We start from the raw sequence: 19674 nt of genomic DNA, 5'->3' as shown, positions 1-19674 counted from the left end.
ACCTAGAAACATAATCGGGGCGAACCGGGATTCGAACCCACAATCATTGGTTTCTGGCGTGCCCAAGGGACGTAACTCTGCACAGCGAGTCGGGGCGCATTAGACGACTGGGACACCCGTGTCTCCGCTAACAGAATGAAATTAGGTACGTTTTCCTTAGAATGGAATTGCCTCAAACTGGAGATTTTATTAATCTTAACATTTGTATTGTCTTCAATGGATATCAAATTATGAGGCAAAATTTACATGGTGCTCTTCATTGAGGAACAATATAACTATTGAAACATTCGTAAACGTAAAAAGTAAAATTAAATTGCAACATTTAATTAGATATAAATATATGTGTTTTATAACATACACTTTGTTTACAACTAAATTACTGACGTGTACACCATGACTAGACGTTTGTCGACAAACCTATCGCAGGTTTGTATACAGCAATGGACTCTCCTATTCACGAGCGATCGACGTGACGTAGACTGATCCCGTCTATGACGTCATAATGCTTGCGTCGTGAGACCTGTAGCCACGGCGCTTAGAGATAAAGGAAGTCGACAGTGACCTTGGGTTCCCAGACGCTCTGAAGTTATGGGGCACGGATACAGCAGTATAATAAATCGTCCTTATATACCAAGTGCCAATGCTGATATCGGAATTCCTGTGGACTTGGAGCTGGGGCAAACAGGCTGGAACGGCAACAACCATGCCACAAGGACAAACGTTATTAGACGTGAGGGTGTATACTTCCATCGACACTGTAAGAGTCTTCGTGAGCCGAGGATATCTCCATCTACAAAATTCATTCAGCACTGGAAGAGTCCTTGTGAATCATTGCCGTATGCGGAGCCAAAAGTGTACCCGATTATCATGCCACGTGAATTGTGCAAGGAGGGGGATGAATATCATGAAGATTGCCCTCAGAATTTCCCGCGTTTTTTAACACCTATGCTCAACAAGAACTATCGGCTGTTTATAAAGCTACATGGATGCTCGAACAGTGATAGGTCTCTCGAGGGGATTCGAGAAGGGCCATATCTGCTCCGAAATCTACGGTTCCTCAGAATCAAATTCATGCAGCATCCTCTTGGCGAAGGCATCCGAGTAGCTCTGGAGGAGAATCACAGCGTCAAGAGGAACAGAGAGCCGCGCTACCGCCCGATGTACCCCAAGACGATAATCTTGGACCACATCAACCAAAGCGTCTTAATTTGCGGTACGACAAACATACTTTCCATAACCTATATCAGAAGTACTGTATTCGACGTAATAAGCGCCCGCGGAGATATTTGCTAATATATTGGCTCGTGAACAATCCCAATTAGCACCATTTCCGGTTGATCAATGCACCCTTAATTATGGGACAGCATAAACCACGAAATTTATCTTTCATTCTTTTTTTCTCGACAAAATAATATTCTAATAAGAGCCCCCTTTTTCTAATTTTGAGAGCGCCCAGAGCGCTTATAACGTCGAATACGGTATTCTGAATGTCCTTTTGGCTTCGCTTTGGGTATTCCGGGTTCAGAATTGGTCCCCAGCAACTTATGGTGCTCGCAAAACGCCACTAAATGGATCGGGTGGTCAATCTCTGTGACTTGGTTGATTGCGGTTCATTGTACCCCATCGTAGTTCAATATCAATCACTGGGTTGTTTGGTCCAGACTTATTTACAGGCATAGATTTAGAATATTACTGAGTGTGCTGTCATACAACAAATCAAACACACAAATACCTCTTCTTTTGCAAAAGTGAAACTTTAAACTGCAGAAAGGTTTAAGCTTTTACGATTGTGAGTTTTGCGCTGGTCAGGCACCAAATATGGATATTGGTGTCCATTGTCTTTTTGGTTCTCATGAAATGGACGTTGCGCAACGAAGAACAATGAAGCTGAAACTTAAATGAAGGAATTATGCTTTCTCACCTATGTTTATATTGTTTCAGTATAAAGTTTAGTTTGGTTTATATGGAAATCAAATTAGAAAACAGGCTAATATGAGTGCGGCCATTGTTCTCTGTTTGTGACCCTGATAGGATTTCAGCCTCAGGATAGGTCCTTAGTATTTCATTCGTGTGGTAGGAGGGGTGGCCTTGGTTGGTCGGGTCGTGTTTCATGCTTTCAGTCGCTGGTTTGCCGGAACCAGAGCTGGAATATTGCTGATTACAGGGTGAAGAACATTTTCATTTGTGTACATGCAAGTTCTGTTATTAACAATACATCTTATTTTACAACATCTTGTCTTGACCGTGCTTTTAACTTGAATTTGCTTTTGTCGGGGCGGTGGGGTAGCCTAGTGGTTAAAGCGTTCGCTCGTCACGCCGAAGGTTCGTGTTCAATTCCCCAAATGGATAAAATGTGTGAAGCTGATTTTAGTGTGTCCCTCCGCCGGAATATTGCTAAAAAGCAACGTAAAGCCAAACTCATGCACTCACTCACTTTCTAGAGAAAGCACAGCTGAACCTGTGCATGGATGACCCAAATGATGCTTCCATGGCAACCATATATAAAAGATATTTTTGAACCTTGGACCTTCATACTAATAAGATCACATTGGTATGTTGGTATATATGCAGTAGGTATGCGAGAGGCTTTTGTTTTGCGCTATCAACCAGCACCTTGGACATCAAATGTTTGGTTGGTTTGTTGTTTAACGCCGCACTCATCAATATTACAGCTATACGAATGCGGTCTTTAAATAAATCGAGTCTGGACCAGACAATCCAGTGATTGACATCATGAGCATCGATCCACCCAATTGGGATCGATGACATGCATCAACCAAGTCAGTGAGCCTGACCACCCGATCCCGTTAGTCGACTCTTAGGACAAGCATAGTCGCCTGTTACAGTAAGCATGGGTTGCTGAAGACCTATTCTACCCTGGATCTTCACGGGTCGACTTCAAATAGACTGAAGACAAGATCTGTAATGGTCTCAAGGAGTCGCCCGATGTATTTGACATGCATGTTTTCTTACTTTTTATTTTAGATGCCCCGTGGGGATTCCGGGTAAGAATACGTCTCCAGCACATAATGATATTGCCGGTCGCAAGAGGCGACGAAATCGGATCAGGCGGTCAGGCTCTATGACCTAGCTGATTGCGATTTTATACTGCTCATGGCGGAGCTTTGCTCACGTTATGACTCACAGGTTTCTTGGGTCCACTCAATTATTTACAGGCTGAGTGTGGTGACATCAGGGTTAAACAACATTCACTAACTCCCTCACGAATTGAGTCGGTAATATCTTTGTTGTAGATCGATGACAGTTGTAATAGTTTATGTAGTTAAGGAATTGCCCATTGCACAAAGCGACCTTGGCTGTAGGACGGACGTAACTCCCATACTGTAATATAAACTGACGAAAATCTTTGTGCTGGGGTCGCCACATTAGCGCTATGATAATCGTAATTATTTTAAATAAACTTGGCTGACTACGTCATCGTGCCCGACAGTGCTGATGGTGACGTTTTCAGCCTCTGATTTGCTTGGTTCAGACTCAATAGTTTACAGGCCGACGGATTATTGCTGGATGCGACCTAAACAACTTTTAATTTTCCAGGCGTGGATTTCCAGCTCATGGTTCACCGGCCCCCTGCAGATGCCCAGCCTAGTCAGTTCCCCAATGACGAGATCCCCCGGCTGGTCGGCACCTACTGTCGGGAACTGGACACCCAGGCGCAGATGTGTATCGAGTGGAAGGTGGCCCTCTACCGCTGGTACAACCAGGTACAGGGATATGACATGGAGGTCACAGCGCCCTAAGCCAACCCAGGGCTTACCGTTTACTTTTGTTGTTAGAAACAAAATTGTATTCCTCTTAGTGCTTCTAGACATACAGTTGTTTTATCTGTACCCCTGCACATTCCTTTTCATTTTGTGGGGTTTTTTTTGTTTTGGGTGTGTGTGGTTGGGGGATGGGGATGGGGAAGAAAACTCCTTAGGCCAATTTTATCATTTCCCCCAAGAATATTAGTCTTTTAGTATTTTACCATGTCATGTGTTCATGCTTGTTTTTGACATATTTCATAGTTAGATAAAACATTTGTTGCATCATGTTTATGTGGTATTACTTTTAGCATTGTTTTATACATGAGTTATATTGAAAGATAAAATCTGTACATTTTACCTAATTTGAAAATAATTTTAGTTTGCCATTTGTAGGAAATACTTTTGTTTTGATATCTTGAATTTGCATTTGTTAGAATTGTTTGTATGTATGATTGGGAACGTGACAATGATTTAATTTTGCTTGTTTTAAGTCATGATAAAAAGTGATCTATGTATGAAATGAAGAGATCAATATTTTGTTGTCACAGCACAATTTACCATTTGGTTGTTGGAACAATACAGAATGTTTTATAATTTGCTGTTGTTTCAATCATGATATAAAACAATGTCTATTACAAATGTTTAGTCATTTATCATTTGGTTGGAATGTTTGCTGAGCAAGCAGTTTATATTTGTCAAGGCAAATGATGATTGGTTGGTTTGAATGGAACTTTACTGCAAGGGAGAGTATTCTTTTGGAGCTTGTTAGAACGGTGTTATAAAATGATTAAAATGTTTCAAAGCTGATGATTGTGTCTTGTGGATCCTGGTATTGGTTTATTCTGTTTCAATTAATACATGTTATGTCAACACTTTGTGTTTAGTTATTGTAATGTTTGCATGTACATATCCTTGGAATCACACAGTGCTTCTGCATACTAAAGGGGTCTTACTTTGTAGGGAGGTCTTTGTAGGGATGTGGGGCATACAGGATTAAACGTGTATTGTTTACATGTACACATCCTTGGACCTGTGAAGATCTGGGTTAGAATAGGTCCTCAGCAACCCAGGCTTGCTGTAAAAGGCGACTATGCTTGTCGTAAGAGGCAACTTAACGGGATCGGGTGGTCAGGCTCCCTGACTTGGTTGATGCATGTCATCGATCCCAGTTGCGTTGATCGATGATCAGGATGTCAATCACTGGATTGTCTGGCCCAGACTTGATTATTTACAGACCACTGTCATATAGCTGGAATATTGCTGAGTGCAGCGTAAAACAACAAACTAACAACAAGAAGCTACGCATCCTTCACCTAGGTGAGCTAAAGATACTAACTCCCAAGAACAAACAATACAACCAGAAGACAGACACAGGTGAGCTACACAATTTTAATTAACTGCATTAACATTCAACAAAGACTGCGGCGAACTTGTCTTGCAGAACATCGAGTCTGCCAATGTTTAAACGTAAAGCAAACTACAAGATAAAAATGTACATTAAGGTTCATATTAGAACATAATATCCATAAATAAATCTCTAAGCCAACATTGCCACATGCACCATTTGAGTAAATAAATCACTTACAATATTATCGTCTTGCCTCTCACTAAATCTACATTATAATGATTAGCATCAATAACAATCCAGGTCAGTCTGTTAATAACAAACATTGTATATTTGTGTCAAATCCTAACAACTTTATTGTCAGTCTGTTCAAACTAGAAAAAACAGTAGTAAACATCTTGCTAGAAGCAGTTTATCTCATAATCATGTATTTTCCCTCGCTGAATTATACAATATTGTTCAAGATGAAAATAACAATCAAACAGAAACAAAGCAGTACTAAGACTCTTATATACATATTACTGCAACTCTTAGCAAGATAAATACTACAACATTTGCTGTGTTTAAAGGCCCTCTAAAAATTGGGAAAATTAATCTGCTTCGTACTCTTGTTTCTACCCCAAAATGGTTATGGCTTGAAAAAGCTGAATAAATAAATTTGCTATCTGAGAATGCTCCACTAGTTATAAGATCATCCATGTTAATATAAATCGAAAAGGTTTTTGGGGCCAAAGTAGAATCGTTTCTGGTTTGGTAACCACTAGTAGGAGGGCCAATAACACAGCAATAATAACAACTACGTAGAGTATCTGATCAGAAAGATATAATAAATATGATGAAAAGTACATGTATATCGTCATGAACATTTACAAACAGATAATGTGATGTTCCTTCCTAGGAATGAAACACAGGACGTTCAGCGAACAAAACTTTAAGAACACAAATACCCGCATTGTATGTGTAAGATGGGCGGTGTTACTATGTGCTAGCAGATTCTTCAAGGCACAATATTCATCAAGCAGGAAATATTGAACCTAACAAACATTATTCACTGATCTGTGAGTATCTGCCACTTCCTCGGTTCGACCAATTTCTTCTGTTAATAAACAAGCCAACCTGAATATTGAAATGTGAAAAAAACAATATTTGTTTTATACTTTTTTACCCATTTAATCTCCAGCCTTTCACAAATTGTGCGCTGATATTGATTATAACAGCTAATTTGAAGCAAAACAGTATAAATTCTTGTTTACATAGAATGCCTAATTACTAACGACATAAATGTTATGTCATTTTAACACATTGTATATTCCTGTTTCCTGCATCTATGGCCTAAAACTGATAACAAAGAAATATATTGGTCAAACCCTATCAATAATATTCCTGTATGCCACCTTAAGTTAAGTCTTTCAAACATTTCTTTTTGTTTTTCTCCAAATAATCATAAGCAAAACTCTACTATGACAGACCAGAGAAGATATGTAGATAAGATATAGGTAATAATTCTATTAAATAATGCCAGTGTTGGAAATGGAAATCCCAAATCAACAAGACTGGTTACTCAGCCATATTTCCATCTTTGATATAAAACAATCTGGGGCTTGTTACATTTCCCCCAGTTTCCAATACTTTTAATGCAGCCATTTTAAAAATCTTTCATGCAGTCTCGTCACATTTGAACATAATTCAGACATGCAGTGGTATAGCCATGGAAGAAGCATTTATTCAAGGCATAACAATCATAAACTGTCATTTAGTCAAGGCAAGAGTCTAGGCCTAGCATGATCCGAAGACCCAGAATTAATGTTTTCATTGAAAGAGGAAGGTAAAATTGAATTAGGCCAGTTAAAAAACATATTCTTGTTTTTAATGATTTTTTTCCACACTGAGGGAGGATCTTATTTATTTAGAAGTCTACGAATGTACAAAAGGAAATTTGATTGTAATCAACCACATATCCTTATTTGGCCATGGTGACCACTGCTAGGCTCCCCTGCAAATCTGACCACTACAAATTGCATGGTGTGTGCAAAATGCGGAATATGGTGCAGAATCGAAATCTGAGTTAAAAGAATATTTAAAAGTGTCTAAAATTTAATATTTTTTTTTATTAGAGGTAGGTTGGTACTGACAAACAAGAAATATTTTTTAACAGGCCTTGAGAAAAGATTTTAAGTTTGCGACCATTATGCAGTATTCGCATGGACAATTTCTTTTACCTAAAAGAGGTAAGGATGTTTCATACTGGGGTTTTTCAAGTTCAAACATTTTTCATTGATATGACATAATACTGCCAGATCTTGCATTGAGCATACATCAGTACTCTGGACTGATAGAGATACCTTATTCACAAATCTAAGAATGATTCAAATGCATAGCATGTGGTTTTATTTAAGTCCTGAGTCAATGGGACATTTTTTATTATGAAAGACATTTTATCAACAGTTTCAAAGTAGAAATAACAATAATGGAAAAGTGGAATAAGTCCTACAAAATCCATTTCCAAAGGCGAGAACATAAACATTATTGCAAGTTTGAAGTTTTATATCAATATGGAAGAATGGTTATTGAAACTGTTTACAAACACATCAATAAACAGGAATGACCTACACACAACCTAGGGCGTAGTTTCATCAACATCAAGAGATTCGTGGTATGAAATAACACTGACTGATATGACAGTAGGTAGAATATAGGACATCAAAGATGGCAGAAGTGACTGGCAGCAATATGGCTGACCCCATTGTCATGACAACTGTTTTAGGAGTACATCGTGGTTTGGATGAACTGAAATATAAATCAAAGTATGTTAATGAAATTACTCATTAATGACCTAGAAATCAGTCATATTTTGAAATTCAATAAAAAAATATTAATATTTGACTGATAGCAGTATTAATTAATTTATACTTAAATGTTTAGTCTAAAGCAGAATTAATTTTGTGTTTTTCCTAAATCACATATGCTAAAAGGAAAATATTGGGAAGAGTGAGTGAGTGAGTGAGTGAGTGAGTGAGTGAGTATGGATTTACGCCGCTTTTAGCAATATTCCAGCAATATCACGGCGGGGGACACCAGAAATGGGCTTCACACATTGTACCCATGTCGGGAATCGAAACCCAGGTCTACGGATGGAGCGAACGCTTTAACCACTAGGCTACCCGACCGCCCTGGGAAGAGTGAGTGAGTATTGTTTGACCCCGCCTTGGAACAGTATTCCAGTTATATCACAGCATGTAAACATTAAGTGGGAGGAGAGACTTAAGTGAGGCAGGTCTTAGATGTTCACCACCTTAGTGTAACACACCAGCATGGTCTTGACAGAGCTAGACACAATGAGGGCAAACTAGGATATGACCCGATCATAGGTTACTGGGACACCAAAGGGGCACAACTCACCACTGTAAACTTCAGTGTATTGGACAACTAAGCAACATCTTCCCCTTGGATGAGTGAGTGAGTACGGTTTTACGCCGCTTTTAGCAATATTCCAGCAATATCACAGCGGGGGACACCAGAAATGGGCTTCACACAATGTACCTATTTTGGGAAGAGAACCCGTGTCTTCGGCGTGACGAGCGAACGCTTTAACCACTAGACTACCCCACCACCCATGTCCCCCATTTGGAGACATAGAGTACGGTACCAAATAAGATAACGGATGTCAGTGGATATATGTTTTGTGACATACATGACTTTGAGGTACTCACAGTATCAACATCAAAGGCGCCAATACCTTGACCCTCGGGATCCACTGCCTTGAAAGAAGCTGAAAACACAACATTCAAAATGACAAATTGTTTCTCATATTCAGTGAGAGAGTTTGGACATGATGCCGATATGGACAGTATCACTCTATGGGAGTTCTATGTGACAGGAAAACTTCAAAATGTTGCAGATATTTGTGCAAGAGCATGGTTCAGACAGACCATGAAGGTCATGATAGGGTCAAATCCAGGATTCCTACCTGGACCAGAAGATGCAGAAGATGCATCAGACACAAGATGGAAACATATCCAGGAGGGGCTGTTACTGTTAGCTCAGATATGTTGTCCTACGAACTAGGGCTGGGATGAGTCCAAATTTACTACCGGGGTCCCCACCCCTCTATTACCGACCCTACCCGGGTACCCGCTGTAGGTCTCAAAAGATAGGTACAAAATGTCCAATTGGGAATAGTTTGACCGTACTCCTGTCAAAATGTATTTAGATACAGGTATAAAACAATCTGATCATGCATACACTGAAGTTGACTGAAGTTTTATCTTAATGCAAACAGATGAAGTCAGAAGGAATGTGTGCATTGTCAGAAAGAAAGACATTTCTCACTTATAGTGTAACCATAGAGAGCTAGATAATTTTTGCCATTAAAACAACAATCACTTGACTAACCATGGGTCTGGTAGTCCTGTGGGTACCCAGGTCCTACGCAAGACCCACCTGACCCAAGTACCTGTGTTACCTGTCCCAGGTCTAATACCAACAGTATTTGTATTTGCATTGATCTGAAGCATGTGCTGCTTTATTTCAAGTTAATTAAACATAAATACACAGTTCAATTTGTTAACTGGTGCCGTCTTATGTCACTGTATTAAATATTGAAATATCTGAGTGTCCCTGTCAAATGTTGCAGTATAATGAGTGAGCTAATATTTGATGCCAGATCAGAAATATTTCAGCCAATATAGCGATGAGAATATGATATAAATACTCTTCAATAATTATGCACAGCCTCACAGTATTATAAATCAAGGTGAGCTTTTTGATATGACTCGCCATCGGCATGTTAGTATTGAACTTGTTGTTTAACGCTGCCCTTATATATCATAATATATAATATTCCATCTATATGAGGTGAGGCAAAATTGGGTTTAACGTCGCATCCAAGATTATTGCACTTATATAGCGATGTGCATGCACGTGTGTGTGTGGCTGCTTGTACTTGTCCGGACTGATGACTATTAATAGTGCTAGCTCACTGAGATACCATGCCGCAGTTTAACATGAATACCCCACTCAGACACAGTATACTGACTTCGAGCCGACCAGTCCTTGTTTCAGACCATTCATGCCGAGCGCCAGACAGGGTAACAACAAGTACCATCTTTTAACGTCTTTTGGTATGACGCGGCCGGGGATCGAACTCTCGGATCTCCTGCCACGGATGCTCTACCACAAGACCACAGAGGCAGTCCCATCTATATGACGATAGCTGTCAATAATCAAGTCTGGACCAGATAGTCCAGTGATTGACGCAGTTGTGACACAATGACATGCATCAACCAAGTCAGCGAGCCTGACCACCTGATCCTGTTAGTAGCCTCTTATGGCATGCATGGGTTGCTGAAGACCAATTTGTAACCCAGATCTTCATTAGGGACCTTACAATTACAACCGCAGTCGTCTAGCAATAGCTTACACAGCATAGTCTTGAGCCTGATTGCACACATAATAAAGTCCCCGAACTCGATCTGTCCCTCCTTGTTGCTGTATCTCATCACAACAGATCTGGACGTCAGGTTGCTCAATCGGAAACCTGCAACAGGAATTAGTAAATAAGATTTGGTTTGTTTGTTGTTTAACGCCACACTCAGCAATATTCAGCTATAAGACCGCGGTCTGTAAATAATTGAGTCTGGGCCAGACAATCCAGTGATTGATATCATCAGCATCGATCAACGCAATTGGGATCGATAATAAGCATCAACCAAGTCAGCGAGCCTGACCCCCTGATCCCGTTAGTCGCCTCGTACGACAAGCATAGTCTGCTTTTACAGCAAGCAGTTTGCTGAAGACCTATTGAATCTTCACGGGTCTAGTAAATAAGAAAGACGTTTGTCTGGGAGAGCAGGGCTGGAATTCTCTAAATGACATCTTGTTGCCACCGTCAGCCAAGAAGACTTATCAGCCACTAGGTCCACCATCTTGAATCTGGGAACCTCTTTATCCAGACACCCAGGGATGACACATTAACCATAGTAATATGAAATGAGGTATTCTTGACTTCTCTTGAGTAGTATATATAAGTAAACACTTACCAACAGATTTTAATGCTGCTCTTATTTCATAGGAGCTCAGATGTCCGCTTCCGTCATGGTCATATTCCTTGAAAACTCCCTAAAATCAAATATTAATATTTACAAAATGCCAATTACATAAACAAGCAAATTTAGTTACAACATACCTAATTTCAAGAAAATACAAGGAACATTGAGACTGTGAAAAGATCTTTACCTCATTTAAGTACTGTTCGACTACAATACTGATTACAAAAAGTATCCATACAATTCTCATTGATATGCTCATATATTCAATACAGTTTGGGTAAATCTTGTGGTGGAAAGAAGAATACTGCCTATGTCTACTGAACACTCCACATTCAGGTCTCAGTGAATACCAATGTGTGTGACAACAGGTGGGTATGTCACGTTTTTTTACACAACACATGTAAAATCACACCCGACTGTAACTAATGAATTCAATAAGTCAGTGAATTGGTTGATTGTATAAGCTGGAATATGCTAAAAGTGGTGTTGAAAGACAAACACACACTCAACTCCTCCACCTTAGAGGATCCACCCCACCCCACCCCACCCCACCCCACCCCCAATCAACACCCAATAATTCCAGTCTCTATTTCTGTCATTTTTCACCCAAAACATTGGCTACCGCTACTTTCTATCAACCTTCCATACTTCCAATGGGGAAGAATAATGTAACTTACCTTCCATCTCCTCAGATCGAGCCACAAGGCCTTGAACTCATCATAGCCCAGCTTGCCGGACAGATCACCCTGGACATCGGTCAAGGGACATAACTCAGTAGAGAAGTGTCTCTAATTATATTGTTGGAACATAAAAATACAAGGGCGTTTATAACGTGTTTATAAACATCATTGATAAAAACAATAAATTTATGTCAATTTATATGATCAATGTACACAAGACTTATTTATTTGTGTATAATACGCACTCGTGTGTTATATGCACCCTTAATTATGGGCAATTAAATTCTGGAAAATATATCTCTTGTGTATAATACACACATACTTTTCGTTTGTATCATTACAGGCTATCTGCATAAACCACGAAATTTACGATCTTTCAACTCTGTTTTTTACCCCAAAATTTTTATTCTAATAAGAGCCCCATATTTCAAATTTTGAGAGCGCGCTCAGCTCTTATTACGTCGAATACGGTAATCTCCATAAAGATCTTAGTTTGGTCTTTTTGTCGTGATTAATCTTTACACAGGAAGGATACATCGTGCATGGCTACCATGCTCCTGGTGCAGTCAATGGTGAAGCCCTCGAAGGAGAACTCTGCAAAAGATCAAACAGAGGATGAAACCATGAACTAAGTTGTAATTGAGAACTATCTACCATCAATAACACACTGCACTTTGAGGACCTTAATCGGGCCTTCATTCAACATTATGCTTGTTATTACAACAAAACATTCAAGTTACAAGACAACGCAAACATTTTGATAAAACTGCTTTCCACAAAACTATTTGTGATGTTAGAATAATCTAAAACAGTGTTAATGACACATGATCATGGATTTATTGCTTTTACCTTAGATTAAGTGTCTATTTTGAATAAGACAATTAAATCTCAACAATATTTGATTTTAACTAAATCGTAACTAACAAAGTACTTTACTTTGATGCAAGCACTTGGAAGTTGTTGTGAACATATTATACAGTTAGTAAAGTACACCAATACTCATATCCCCCATGTTAGTTGGTGCCTTCCTCCCACTTGCCAAAAGAAAGGTTTTCAAGAGAAGATAGTTTTCTTGTAACAATATGAATCCAATCCTAAAATATATAATTAGATATTGACTTTACTACCTATTTCTATTTCATACTAAAAGCATATAGGTATAGCCACAAAAAATTATTATTTTTTCATTGAGATCACCTCTACCTTTCATTTATTTTTTTGTGTGGAGAACCAATTGAGCTTGAAAATCACCTCCAGGGCCCACTTGCACAAAGCAATCTTAGCGCTACGACTATTGTAAGCCTATGTTAAAGTATGGGAGTTACGATCATCTTAGCGCTAAGATCGCTTTGTGCAAGTGGGCCCAGGATCTTCAATTGTTTGTAACGGTATCTCTATATTTTGATAAAGTACCATCACTTGTCCCCGATCTGTTACTTCAAAATAGCAAAACTACAAAATTCTCTGAATGTGTATCATCGTTATCTTCAATTTTGCACATAGATTGTATTAATCAAAAAGGAAAAATCATTTAAAAATATATTAAAAACATTGGTGCCAGTACAAAAATTTTTTAAGAAATAACTTGATGAAGAAATATTCAATTTATTGTGGCCTAACAAACCTAAATGTTTGTAGCATGCTGGTATGTATCTTATCATGCAATACTTTTTTCACTTGCACAGTAGCTTATATATGATATATTCCAGACAACTAAGAATAACTTAGCCACAAAACCTATCAGCCAACATGGTCCATGGTTTGCGCCTACGGCCGGTAAACACACTCACATGACACAGTAAACATGAGTTTCAATACTGCAGCTCAAAGCAAATTTATTACTCTCTTTTCTTATAAATTCCCAATCCCACATTCCTGGTGGATCGGTCTGTTATAAGTAGGAGTAGGAAGCCATGACAGACACAGCTCGTGGTTGATGTGTTCAAGCTGCACACAGCGTTACCATATTGTGTAGAATTAGTGACCCTGATTGAAATTCTCAACATATGTACTTGTACTGTTTCAAATGAAAAATCAGTGGGAAATTCACAGAATTTTGAATTGATTATGATACATATCAGATGTTCTTTAACATGGATAGGTAAGCAAAACAGTTATGGTCTTATTAATTCATGAAATAATAGACTTTAAAAAAAGGAGATGGTTAGTACCAGCAAATGGTTGATGACAGAATACTGTAGACATTCTCTGAACATATGAACAATACATTGCTTTTCCTAAACCTGAATCACCTGATCTTGTCAACCATGATCTATGTAAATGTTTTCTCAGCATTTCACATCCCATCCTCAATAATCCAGGGTAGTTTCCCTGTATTCTATTATCCTAAATACCCTGGACCAAAGGCCACCAAGGCAGTTTTTGAGAGTGACATAAAATTTGTTTGAAAAATGTATGGCAGTAAATTCCACAAACAAACCCATTTTATTCCAAAATACTAGAAAAAACCCATTAATTACACTGTTTCTAAATTCTGAAAATCGGAAATAACAAGAACAGCATGATAACAGTTTTTTATGATATATGTCAATTTCAGAGAACATATTCAGTATTCATATGCAATATAAATTTGCATGTTTAGAAATTATTGATTTATCAGCAAAATATATAATTTTCTGTTAAACTGTAAATACTATTTGGATCATATAGAAAAAGCAGTAACACTAATTAGACACAATCTGATAAGAAAATGATTGGTGAGGTCTTAATTGAACGATTTGTTTGCTATCAATATGAAAGTGGGGAGTGGAGAGAGATAGCCAGAAAACACATATATGGAAGGATGCATGACATGAAAATTGTGCTTTGATTAAAAAACATCATATTCAGCCGAGATTTCCATGAAAACTTCAGATTTTATATACATATTCTTGCTTCTCAAGCACCTCATATATCATGTATTTATGCAAAACAACATTAAGGCTTTTTAAAACAAAATTATTACACTGTGGGACATAAAGCATGGGCTTCAAACATTTGAGGAATCAAACCCAGTCTTCAGTCTAAAAAGGTGAACACCTTAACCACTAGGCCACCAAAACCAAAACTCAACCTAAAGTTAATATGGAACTTTTACCACCACTGTAGCTAACCTTTTCAAACTTAATTTCAACAGAAACATTGCTTGAGAACAAGATTTTCCAGTCAATTAATACATGAGTAAAAAAGACAGAACGGGGAGTTGTTAGATAAGAGCAACAACAAATTGATAGCAAACATTGTTTTTTTGGCCTAAGAAATATGATTAAGCTGAAAGAGATGTGACACTAAAGTTACAGCATCTAATAGCTTGGGCAGCCATACATTGGTACATCTGTGCCACACAACAAGTGTATGTGCTAAATAAATAATGAATTATGAACTCAGTAGCATAGATACTGACCAAGTCATGTTTCTACTGACAGTAACTCAAATTAACATGTGATTCATGATGTTACAATAAATGAAAACAGATCATGCAGAACATCAGAATATTTCATCATAATCCATAAAATTGTAGATTCATAGCAAAATCTGTTGTTCAATAAATTCTTTGTGATTTAATACAAATAAATCTTGTTTATCAATTGTGAATATATTTAAGATATAATAAATAAAAACTTCATCTTTCAAACAAAACCAAATATTTGGAACTAGTTTTGTGGAATATCCAATTTGAATAGAAAAAGGATGCAGTCTAACAAATGGTTACTCCAATATACACCAAAATTTCGAAAAAAAACCAAGGTTGAAATACAAAGAGTCATATATGTGTCCTTTACAGAAAGAAAATTATTGGAAAGAGTTACCATGGTAACATTTTTAAAAATGAAATATTCTGATGTGACATCCAAAACCATAAGGGGGACTAGTCTGACTAAGGGTGATTGTAGACAGTGCAGCCGGCCTGCCTGTTGTTGTTGACCATAGCTTACCAAGAAAGTCGTCTGTCAAATAAATAGTTCAATGTTAGTACTAGCCTACTCAACACAGTGGGTTTCTAGACTGGTCCTTGACTAGATGACCATTGAGGACTGTCACAACAAGATGGGAACATCACTCAAATCCAAAGATCTAAATGCTTTGAGAGCGACAGAAACATTTAGTATATTTTTTCGCCGCACTCAGCAATATTCCAGCTATATGACAACAGCCTGTAAATAATCATGTCTGGACCAGACAATCCAGTGATTGATATTTGAGCAAAGATTAACGTCGCTAGCGCATGATGACACACAATCATCCAAGTCACCGAGCCTGACCACCCGATCCTTTAATCGCTTCTTACAACAAGCGGTTTCCGACAAGCATCGGTTTACGAGAATCAATTCTCACCTTGAATCTCCATGGGATGATTTAGTATATTCAATAGTTACTATTTTCAATGAAACCTTGTTTTTCAGTTATTTGTCTGCCCTATTCATACACCCGGCAAACTTCTCACACCACAAGTACAAAGTCATTACACAACAGTTACTGAATATATTCAATATTAATTCTCCCATGCAAGTGATAAACACTTCAACATTGTACAACAGACCATCAAACCACTCATGACATCAAGCAACTTTAACTATTAAAGTCAATTCACATCACCAAGGTCTACGTCTCACCTTCCTACATGAATATCAGAACCGAAATTGTTTATTAAATTTTGTCATTCTAATATTTTTTTCATTATTGCTCGATGGAATTTGGAACAACTAATTTCCATGCATTAGTGCCATATCGGGCACTTTCAAAATAGTTAACAGATCATGCGGTTAAGGAATATCATATGTATAATAAATTCAAGGCATATTAGATGCTTCTGATGCCTTTAATAACCCTTCGTCATGTTTCACAAAATATCAACTAATATAAAAGTTCGAAAGAAGAAATCAAAAACGTATGCCTGGATTTTAGACTGCATAGATTTTGCATAATCCATCAACCACGGCAAGGACCACACTTATACAGCAATATGCCTGTATAAGCGGTGCAGTGACAATCACTGAAACCTGATCATGACCAATATGTCTGTAAACACAATGACAGACAACATACAACATGAGTTTATGTAAGCCTGTGGTCCAGGCATGTAAAATAAAGAAAAAGAGTTTCGTTAAAGTGAATACCGTGTTCGACGTAATAAGCGCCCAGGGCGCTCTCAAAATTAGACATAGGGGGCTCTTATTAGAATATCATTTTGGAAAGATAAATTTCATGGTTTATGCTAACAGCCTGAAATGTTTATGTACGACAAATATATTTTTCCAGAATTTAATTCCCCATAATTAAGGGTGCATATAACACACGAGTGCGCATCATACGCAAATAAATAAGTCTTGTGTACATTGATCAATCAGAAAGGGTGCTAATTGGGATTGTTCACCAGCCAATATATCACCCATATGTCACCGTGGGCGTTATTAGAGCGGGGCGCTTATTACGACGAATACGGTAAATTAAATTTCCTTCAAAAGTCATGGAAACAGATCTTTTGATCAACATAACAAAAGAAATATACCTTTTGTGAAGACGGAGTTGAGAATGTCCCTGAGTTCATACGCATCAATCTCCATGTCCTCCCCGGCGATATTTCGGAAACTTTCTTTCAAGTTGTCTCCCTGCTGCTGCTCTTCCTCCGTCGGTGGTGGTGCCTCCTGGTGACGTAAACAGACACTTAGTCCCACAATCCCATGTTTAATAACCTAAATAGTTCATCTAATGTTTAATACAAAGTCGTAGTCTCTGTGTTAACCACATCAATATACTATTTTTATGATCATAATTATGTAAAATGTAAACTAGAGGTTACCATTCAAATCTGATGTATTACCTTACCAGGAGTATCTTGCTTATCGTATGCTATGATTCCTACACATTAATAGTGCTGAGGGAAAGTTGTTATTTCTATTAGTCTCAGTAGACTGATACGAACCCTTTATGAAAAACTATCATACAGATTCAAAACAACATATTGACTTATTTTTATAATACCACAGAAAAACAGTAATCTGAAAGAAAACAGTAAGTTAGTTTTTACAACAAAAAAGAAACAGTGTCATCAACAATAATTTTCCTGAAAGAAATATTCTATGTCAGTGGAAATGTGACCAATTCATAGAACAAATGAATAGAACATGTTATTGTGTTTTAAGTCATCTTCCCAAGACAAGACAGCTAACTGACTGTAAAAGTCCAGTTTCCACCCAGACTGGAATTTCTGGGCTTGATCGTAGCGCACCGGTGCTATGTTCCTGCAATGTCCCTCCTATTGACCAATCAGATTACACCTCTCATATCACTTACATGAGCTTCAAACAAAATGGTGCTCTCCAGTCTGATCAATAGTCAAGATCTATATTATAATAAAATGGACTATGCAAAGTCAGTCCAGGCAAAATAAAACTCCATGGAGTCCAGGCTAGTTCAGCAAGGGTGGAAACTAGACCTTAAAAGTCAGTAAACTCCCTTGCCTTGGGAAGATGGTATTACTAGTGCATAAACAAGTTAAACTTATCACTAAAGTTAATCTTTGGACAAAATGACAAATGTGAAAACGTGCATTCAACTCTACAAATTCAAAGGCACATTTTCATTATTCAGACACTGAACATGTCCAAATACACTAGTCAATCTAGTATGACTTTCCTCTAAAACCATAATAAATTGATTATTAGATTTTCACGATTTGCATCAAAATCAGATTTTTTACTCCAATATGATACCTCTCTGCATTAAGAAGTGAGGACACTCCATAGGTCATGTTGAATGAACCTGAGCATACAGAGACTCTTAAAGTAGGCTACGTGGGTTCCTGAGCCAATCAGACGACAGCTTTGTAAAACGATTTGGTTTTCATTTTATTACCAACACATATATTCCTTTGATGGTTCTCCATATTGGGGGAAGATGCCATGGCAGGTGTATTACATATCCACAACAATATAATGGCGCTGCTATTATTTCTAATTTCAAAACTTGTGGTTTGAGTTCATTTTCAAGATAGAGAAATCAGACTGCTTTGAATGCTTCGGTCCCTTGTACTTAGAATTTAGAAACCTCAAAGCTGATTGGCTGATTAGAAAGTTCTCCTGGCACGACCTACTATGGAGGTGGTCTCAGATCTTCATGCAGAGAGAAAAACTTTTACATGAATTCCATTCTTTCTTACTTGATGAAATAATCACATAAACTGTCCTACCAAATATCCGCGCTTCGTGTAAACTGCATCTGTCAATAGTTGATGTACACAGATGTGTCTCATTCTAATGTTTTCACTGGATAAAAATTTAACAATTTTTTTATTGTGGCCTTAGAGTAGTTAGCGTGAGTGAGTTGGAGACCATGGTCTCATCATGAAGAAGCCGCATGGCATCACTTCAGGGTCTCCATTGAGACCCAGCTGTAGCCTAGTGCAATATGTGATGGTCGCCAGACTATGAGTCACTGAATCAGGAGAAAACTCGGTTGAACGCCATTTTGAACAATATTTCAGCCATTTGATGAGGCATCAGGTTGATGTAAGTGGAAAGCTCAAAGTTACCGAGGTTTTGACATTTACCACATGAAACCCGTGACTAAGGTTAACACCAAAGGTCATACCAGAGATGAAACGGCAATTCAACCCTTGACCTTTGACCACAGGGTCAGGATATGATCTATATAACCACTGGTAAGTTTAACATAGAATTCGCTGTTTTGACATGTGTATATATATACTGGCGTGTTGAAGTGTCTTGCTTACACACTCTGTTGAAGCTGAGATCAAAGCGGTATAATATCCAGTAAGCTTGAACACGCACACACTGTGTCTAATACTTTAACTCTGATATTACTTCCTTCAATGT

General features: G+C 38.0%; 2 protein-coding genes across 7 annotated transcripts in view; one reads left to right on the top strand and one right to left on the bottom strand.

The window, feature by feature from the left end:
- The first annotated feature begins 588 nt into the window (after nucleotides 1-588).
- LOC139443382 (uncharacterized) lies at nucleotides 589-3761 on the top strand. The gene is made up of 2 exons (XM_071224371.1): nucleotides 589-1213; nucleotides 3559-3761. Exons 1-2 carry the CDS (start codon nucleotides 589-591, stop codon nucleotides 3759-3761), a joined length of 828 nt encoding a protein of 275 aa, XP_071080472.1.
- A 1377-nt stretch (nucleotides 3762-5138) lies between these two features.
- LOC139443489 (calpain-B-like) overlaps nucleotides 5139-19674 on the bottom strand; it is an 86866-nt gene continuing 72330 nt past the window's right edge. For all 6 annotated transcript variants that reach the window (XM_071224471.1, XM_071224472.1, XM_071224474.1 and 3 more), the window contains 7 exons: nucleotides 17349-17484; nucleotides 12375-12433; nucleotides 11837-11905; nucleotides 11151-11229; nucleotides 10532-10648; nucleotides 8823-8881; nucleotides 5139-7899 (listed from right to left, as the gene is read on the bottom strand). In XM_071224471.1, the coding sequence (XP_071080572.1) occupies nucleotides 7873-7899; nucleotides 8823-8881; nucleotides 10532-10648; nucleotides 11151-11229; nucleotides 11837-11905; nucleotides 12375-12433; nucleotides 17349-17484 (546 nt within the window). In that variant the 3' untranslated portion in view covers nucleotides 5139-7872. The remainder of the gene's footprint in view (nucleotides 7900-8822; nucleotides 8882-10531; nucleotides 10649-11150; nucleotides 11230-11836; nucleotides 11906-12374; nucleotides 12434-17348; nucleotides 17485-19674) is intronic.

The sequence above is a fragment of the Haliotis cracherodii genome, unplaced genomic scaffold (genome assembly GCF_022045235.1).
Source record: "Haliotis cracherodii isolate W230 unplaced genomic scaffold, xgHalCrac1.p SCAF_5, whole genome shotgun sequence".
NCBI classification, from domain to species: Eukaryota; Metazoa; Mollusca; class Gastropoda; order Lepetellida; family Haliotidae; genus Haliotis; species Haliotis cracherodii.
This window is presented reverse-complemented; position numbering and strand designations above follow the sequence as displayed.